A 7,708-nucleotide genomic window follows, 5' to 3' on the forward strand; every position below is an offset into this window, starting at 1 on the left:
TATTGTGGAACGAGCACATGCCACATTAAAAAATTATTTACAAAAAATAAAAAAGGGGGAATATGGGACCATGGCATATTCCCCACAAAAATGGCTATCACATGCTCTTTTCATTTTAAATTTTCTAATACTGGATAATCAAGGGAAAACAGCAGCTGATCGTCACTGGCATCCTGAAACCAAAAGACAACAAGTCTATGTGAAGTGGAAAGACCCTCTAACTGCTCAATGGTATGGACCTGACCCTGTTTTAATATGGGGACGTGGACATGTTTCTATAATCTCGATGGTTACCTGAGCGACTGGTGGGCAAACAGACAATGTCACAAAGCAGCCCCTCGATCTTCATTATGATAATATTGCTGATTGGGATCGTTACTGCAGCCGTTATAACCGCCATTTCCATTGCAGCTGTGGGCGCTACAACAGCTGCTATAGCGCTCACAGGGACAGTTCAAACTGCTAATACCCTGAATAATTTAACGGCCTCCGTGGCTGCTGCTTTGGATACTCAGACATCCTTAAATGCACAAATAAAGGGAGGCTTGATGATTGTTAATCAACGTGTGGATTTGGTACAGGAGCAGGTGGATACTCTCTGGCAGCTTGCTCAGCTAGGATGTGAGTGGAAATTTTCAGGGTTGTGTGTGACCTCTGTTCAGTACGATAACATGACTCAGGCAGCAAATTACTCTAAACAGTTGTCTCAGATGCTCTTGCAGAATTGGTCCGCAGAATTTGACTACACCTTGAAGCAACTGTGCCTTGCCGTGGTCACCATCAACTCCACACGTGTGGATGTCTCCTTCGCATCTGGATTGTCATCCTGGATCCGCACAGCCGTCTCCAACCTGAAGGAGTGGGTGGGACTTGGAGCTTTGACGGGGTTGCTGTTACTTGTGTTATTTTGCCTGTGGTGTTTGTGCAGGATGAGGACAGCTCATTGGTGGGAATTGGCCATGATAGCTCAAGTCTTTTATGCCCTTGAGGCTGGACAATCGCCGCAAGCATGGCTGGCCTTCCTTGAATGCTAGGCATGGGTGCAGGGTGCAAGGCAAAGCACTGCAGAGAGAACAAGCCATTACGTTCTCTGGAAGGCAAGTCTGTCTGCATGTGGGTTGGCATCCCAGATCCCACCCCCGCGAAAAGGATGCTGTTCCAGGTGGATGCCTGGCAGTGGGGGACAGACCCCTACCTTCTCCTGTAATCCTTAGATGCCTGGTTCTAAAACAAAAAGGGGGAACTGTGGGGAGCCATTGCACCGCGCCCTAAAGATGGCGCCGGCTCCTTTCTCCCGGAAGGACTGGCAAGAAACAAACAACTCCTAATAAGGAGATGGCTGAGCTCCCTTCTGGCTTCCGCATTGCTGTACCTATCAATCCTTGCCACTTGGCTGCTTTTGATTGGTGTGCTGATGGCTATAAGAGGGATGGGAGAGGGAAGGAGGCGGAAGAAGAAGCTTGTTCAAGGTTCCTGAATAAACTGCTTGAAGAAGAGTTCGGGTTGTGTCTTCCTTGCTGGTCGAGGGACACGACAGGGAAGATTATAATATGTAGAAATATATTCGCTGTACACTCTAAAGTTTGTGTGACTTTTATCAAGGATCCAGATCCTAAGCTTAAAACAATTATAAGCATAATTGTAAGAGAAATAGCTACTGGTCCAGAATATAAAACTATAAAGCATATGTAAGTGAGCCAACAAGAGAAATTATCATTATAGTGGAGACAGCAGCAGCTGCACACATCATTTCACTACCCAGCTTCTGCTAACACCTAAATGGCAGAAACTGTTGAAATCAATAATTCACAGAAACCATGAGCCAGCTGTTCCCAGAGCTGCCAGTGTTCTCAGTGTCTTCTTTGAACTGGAAGATTTCCCAATTGCTTCAAACAAAAGAACAAGAATGATGCTTATGATAGTCCTTTTTATTACATCGATTTATTTAATTAAGAGGCAAAGAGATAGACAGAGAGTTAGTGTTTGCTGGTTTACTACCCAAATGCTTGCAACAACTGAAAGGGTCAAAGCCAGCAGCCAGGAACTCAGTTGAGGTCTCCCATGTGAGTGGCAAGAACCCAACAACTTGAGGCATCTGCTGCCTTCCAGACTCTACAGTACTGGAGAGCCAGGCTGAGAAGCTGCGGATCGATACTGATCCCAGGAATCCCAATGGGAGAGATACAGGTGTCCTAACTGGTGGTCAAATACTGACCCTGTTAATGCTATTCTTGATTGGTATCCCTGTCTGAGATATAAAAAGAAGTAATCGCTGCATCTCCTGCTGGGATGCATTTTGTGCACACAGGTCCATAGCTCCAAACTTTCTGCACACATGTGCCGATAATTCCAAACCTTCTGTTCACACATGCCTGTAGCTTCAAACCTTCCATGCACATATGCCTATACCTTCAAACCTTCTGCACACATGTTCCCATACCTCCAAATTTTCTGTGCACACGTATCTGTAGTTCCAATATTGCACACACGCATACCTACAACTCCAAATCTTCTAGACTTTGTTGTTACTTCCCAAGATGCCCAAGTGTCTGCTGCTATAGCTGCTGTTTCTCCATCTATTTATGTCTTTCTCTGGATAGAGTACAAATGCTTCCATTTACATCAGTTGTCTACAATATTATCTCTCTTTGAACCAAAATGCACATACAAATGAGACAAGCACTACACTTGTCAGAAGTCATTGATATTACACTGAGCATTATATATAAAACTCGTGCTAGTTTGATTCAAGTCAAGAATAGGCACTGGTTTGTGTGTGCCTGAGATAATGCAGCAAAACAAAACCTTGTGCCTGCAGGATTGAAGAGGAAAAGGAAGCAGAAGCCTGTGCTTAGTTATCACTACACAAGAACATTCAAACCCAGTTACAATGATTTTCAAGCAGAATTGAGTTGGATCCAATGACGTAGACAGAAGTTGTCTGGGGGAAGAGAAGACTAGAAGGGAGAGACAAAATGTAGATGGATGGAATAATTAAAATAGAAACAGTGAATTCAAAGAAATAAAGGATAAGTGAAAGAGACAGGGAAGCAAAAAGCTAGTCTCAGGGTGGGTAATGAAGGATGAATATTTGAATGGCTTTGAAATTACCTGTAGAGCATCACTAAATGACAGCTTCCAAAACCAAGGCATGTCTTTTATACTTCATATCATTGTGCATAATTTTTTACATTGAAATAAATGTGTTCAGCAGACTGGATAGAACCAATAAGACAGCTTTGTTTATGTCAATGTTTTAATTAAATGCAGAGAGCTATTGCAAAGCAATTGAGAAATAGGTGATTGTTATGATAATGACATATTGATTGTGCTCCTCCATGCCTTTCATCTTTTTTCTGTTCTTTCTTCTTCATTAAGCCCACGAAAGGCATTCAGGCACATTATTTACTTCCTGAAAAATGTGGCTCAAGTTGTTTGTTCCAATGAGTATGGGAAAAGGATATGTCCCCCTGGGTTCTTTGTGACTGGGAAATCATTCTTCCAATGCTCCCAGCCCACTCACCCAGCCCAATTCTATAAAGGAATCTGCTGCTGCCCACCCATCATGGAATCTTCCCAGGTTGCAGCTCCCTCAGGAGACATGGAGCCAGGATTCTTCCCTTCCATTGCTATCTTTCTCCTTGTGGCCCTGCTGTTTCCAGGTAAACCAAGCTGGCCTGAACCTACATGCCAGGGTTTCTACAATGATCAGTTTGGGTGCGGAAATCCAAGATAAGTCCTGGGAACACATTTTCCTTTCCTTTTTTTTTTCTTTGTAGAGAGAGAGATTTTATTTTAAAGGCAGAGTGTCAGAGGAAATGGGGAGTTGCAGAGGGAGAGGGAGTAGGAGAGAGAGAGGAAGACAGAGTGGGAGAGGGAGAGGGAGTGGCAGAGAGGGAGAGAAAGAGAGAGACCTTTTATCTGCTGGTTCACTCCTCAAATGGCAGTAATGGCCAGGGCTGGGCCAGGCCAAAGCCAGGAGCCTGAAACTCTATTGTGTCTCCCACATTGTGGCAGGGTCTCAAGTACTTGGGTCATTCTCTGTTGCCTTCCCAGACACATTAGCAGGGAGATGGATTGGAAACAGAGCAGCCAGGACTCAACTGAGCACTCTGATTTGGGATGCCAGTGTGGCAGGTGCCAGCTTAACCTATTGGGCCACAACGCTGGCTTTGGGAGTACATTTTGTTTTTGACAGGCAGAATGGACAGTGAGAGAGAGAGACAGACAGAAAGGTCTTCCTTTTCCATTGGTTCACCCCAATGTCCGCTGCGGCCGGTGTGCTGTGGCTGGCGCACTGCACTGATCCGAAGCCAGGAGCCAGGTGCCTCTCCTGCTCTCCCATGCAGGTGAACGCGCCCAAGCACCTGGGACATCCTCCACTGCATTCCCAGGTCATAGCAGAAAGCTGGGCTGCAAGAGGAGCAACTGGGACAGAACCAGTGCCATGACCAGGACTAGAACCTGGTGTGCCTATGGAGCTGCGGCGCCGGCCGGGAGTACATTTTCTTAATGAGGCTTGTGGGAAGCAGACTCTGGGCTGTGTTTGCAAATGAAATTTTGAATATGCTGGTGGCACTAGCTTCCCAGAGAGCACATCCATCCACTGACTCCACTTTCTCAGCCTTCACGTGTTTCCCTTCCCTTTGTGGAGAAGGACATTCAATTTTAGGAACTCTTCAACAGGTACACTGGTGGTATCCATGGCAAATGATCCTCTTGGCTTGAGGAGTTGCCCAAGCTCATGTTCTTCCACACAGTGCTGTTGGCACATCACATAGCTTCTTGTGCACAGACGTGCACACTCACAACTCCCATTTCACCTCTTTCAACTCACCTCATCCCATCACCCACTTGGCCTTGCCTCTGGGATTGTAGGTGCCTCCTCCTCACAAGTCTGCTGAGAACCTTATGCTGTGCATTTATGCTCCCACAGAATTGCCCAGTGCCCAGCACACTAGCTTCCCAAGTCCTGAGTTTTACACAGAACCCTGGCAACCACCTGCTGAACAAAGGTATCCCTTGTCAGAACGCCAAGAAAACGACTATGGCATATTGCCACGCACCCCTCCTTTTTATGGTAAGTAAGACTGTAGCAGGTTCATCTACTCAAGAAATGCTTAATTAGCAAACATATGGGAAAGGTATTGTATAGGAAGAGGGGTGTGTCTGGGAAAGACACGGTATGGATGCCTTGGTCTTCCCTGTCTTTCAGGAAGACCATGGGGATCTTACAGTCTCCCTTGGAACTGGATTGCTGGGGACCCCATGAAACATGGGGGTCTTTAGGAGCCAAGAAAAACTTATCTGAAGCCACATTTGTAATCCTGACATCAGCCAAACACAGTAGCCAGAGGAAACAATATTGGTGTAACATTCTTCTACTGTCACCTAACAGCCCTATTTCCTTGGCCTTGGAAGCCATTCCCTCTACAGCATTTTACTGAATATTTGTTAAGTACCAGGTGCCCAGAGAGGTAGGCAATAGTTTCTGGGAATGAGGAGGATAGGATATCATTTGGAATGTGTTTATTTCATTTCTTGTTTTTATAAGGAATATTTAACTAACAATATTCAGCATAAAAGGGCAACTTCTCTGGCAATCTACTTAGGTGAGGAGAGGGACAGAATGATAAGGAGCAATGAGCCCATAGACCCTCTTCTGGACTCTTCCAGCTGGTCCAGGCTCCTGGTTTGTCCCCAGACTCCTGAAATTGCTAGCTTCAAATCTATCAGGGCCTGGAGAAAACAGCAAGAAACAAGATTTTTCGTTAACCCCAATTTCATCGCTGCCCTGAAACAGAGTAAACCGGTCACAAGTTCAGCAGATAATAGCAAGGAAGACAAGAGAGTGTTGGTTGGTGAATTACCAGTAAAATCCATCAAGTAAAATCCTACTAACTCTAATCTCTGCTTTATCCCACCCTATCTTCAATTCCTTTGATTTGGCCTTTGTTCCAAAGAACTGTCTAGTCTGGTCTTCCTAAGGTAAAGGAAAGGTAAAATGCACTTACCTCATTCCAAATGCACAGAGACCAGCAGAAATCAGGGGTAACTGAATCTCCCAACATGCCCATGAGCCATGATTATCAGCCCCAGGAGGTTATTGAGGAGATGGCCAAGATTGGAAGGAACAGAATCACATGTAAGCAGTAGGTGTTGTCGTTTAGAACACAAAGCTTTGAACTGTAGAAAGGTGTTTCATATGCATTTGCCATCCCTCACCATATCCCCAAAGTATTAAAATGGCCACTGTTTAATTGTTGAGATACTCCTAAAAGGGTAATGTTGAATTTCTTTATATAGAACCTGAAGAAAGCTTCAAGGTTGTCAACTGCAAGAGAAACGAAGGCTACTGTCAAGAATTTTGTAATTATTTGGAAACACAAATAGGCTACTGCTCCAGAAAAAAAGATGCATGCTGCTTACGTAGGAACTGATGCTGCTTATCTAGAAGCCCCAGCCCTACTGGCCTGCCTGCTCTTCTGGGCCACATTGGAGCAGTGGCTGTTCAGGACTCCCTGAACACCTGAGGTGATGCTTCCTCTGCCAGTCTTAGTAGTGTATTCTGCAGAAATAAAATTTAAAAACTGGTTACACATAATCTTAAGGAAAGTAACTTACCTTGAGATATAGAAAATCTTCAAAATTACATGATTTGTACTATTAGATGTGGATATAATAAATTCTCATAGGCTAACATTCAAATGAGTATTTCTTTTATTTCACAATTTGTTTGAATACTGGCTTTTGTTGTAGGCACTGAAAACTGAGTGGATTAGAAACATGATTAGGATTTGTGGGGCAATGTCTATCCAAACAAATAAAAACAAAAATTCTTTGTATGCTATAATATGGGCACCCTTTAGGGTACTGTGTACGTAGCAGAGAAATATAGGAGAATTTAAAAAGGGCTCCAAGGGAAAATTTGAGGATGACTAGTTTAGATGGGGGCAGGGTAGGTTTCCAAGCATTTGAGGAACAGTAAAATGAGGCTAGCATGGCTGGAACAATGGGATGTAGGAGCATTGGGTGTATGCAAAGTCAGGGTGGTCAGAGTAAGGTCATGAAGCTTAAAACAGTAAGGTTTGAGCTCTTACACTGAGGAAGGTATGGTGCCTTTTAGGATGCATCTATTTGATATTTTGCATTTATTAAGAAGTATTTATTAACAATAAGCATTTATTAACAATCCTCTGGGTAGAAGTTGACCCATACCTGAATCATGCTGGGAAGTGAACTTGAGTCTTGCTTCGTGAAGCTTCATTCTTTCAAAACTGCTGAGATGAAATACAATGCAATGTCACTTGGTAAGGGGCAGGTATCTGCTCTACTCTCTGTGAAGCCCAGGATGAAGAAGCAGCTGGACTGGCCTTGGGCATGTGTGACCAGTAAGGCATAAAGACAGCAGGTGGGACCAGCACTGTGGCCCCCCTGGTTAATCTTCCACCTGCGACACCGGCATCCCATATGGGTGCCAGGTTCTAGTCCCGGTTGCTGCTCTTCCAGTCCAGCTCTCTGCTGTGGCCCAGGAAGGCAGTGGAGGATGGCCCAGGTGCTTGGGTGCCTTCAACTGCTTGGGAGACCAGGAGGAAGCACCTGGCTCCTAGCTTTGGATCGGCACAGTGCACCAGCCTCAGTGGCCAACTGGGGGGGTGAACCAATGGAAGGGAGATCTTTTTCTCTGTCTCTCTCACTATCGAACTCT

The 7,708-nt window shown here is 44.9% G+C and overlaps 1 protein-coding gene across 1 annotated transcript; it reads left to right on the plus strand.

Moving 5' to 3' along the window:
• Positions 1-3,580: 3,580 nt before the first annotated feature.
• On the plus strand, positions 3,581-6,686 carry LOC127486008 (sperm-associated antigen 11B-like). Its single transcript, XM_051829685.2, has 3 exons — positions 3,581-3,662; positions 4,937-5,080; positions 6,307-6,686. Exons 1-3 carry the CDS (start codon positions 3,602-3,604, stop codon positions 6,438-6,440), a joined length of 339 nt encoding a protein of 112 aa, XP_051685645.2. The 5' UTR covers positions 3,581-3,601; the 3' UTR covers positions 6,441-6,686.
• Positions 6,687-7,708: the final 1,022 nt, after the last annotated feature.

This window comes from Oryctolagus cuniculus, chromosome 8 (assembly GCF_964237555.1).
Source record: "Oryctolagus cuniculus chromosome 8, mOryCun1.1, whole genome shotgun sequence".
Lineage (NCBI taxonomy): Eukaryota > Metazoa > Chordata > Mammalia > Lagomorpha > Leporidae > Oryctolagus > Oryctolagus cuniculus.

What these genes read in the sequence shown, in the direction of transcription:
- LOC127486008 (XM_051829685.2), top strand. Translation starts at nt 3,602, where the DNA reads ATGGAGCCAGGATTCTTCCCTTCCATTGCTATCTTTCTCCTTGTGGCC. An exon ending in TGTGGCCCTGCTGTTTCCAG is followed by an intron (nt 3,663 to 4,936) that starts GTAAACCAAGCT and finishes ATGCTCCCACAG; the next exon opens with AATTGCCCAGTGCCCAGCAC. An exon ending in ACGCACCCCTCCTTTTTATG is followed by an intron (nt 5,081 to 6,306) that starts GTAAGTAAGACT and finishes TTCTTTATATAG; the next exon opens with AACCTGAAGAAAGCTTCAAG.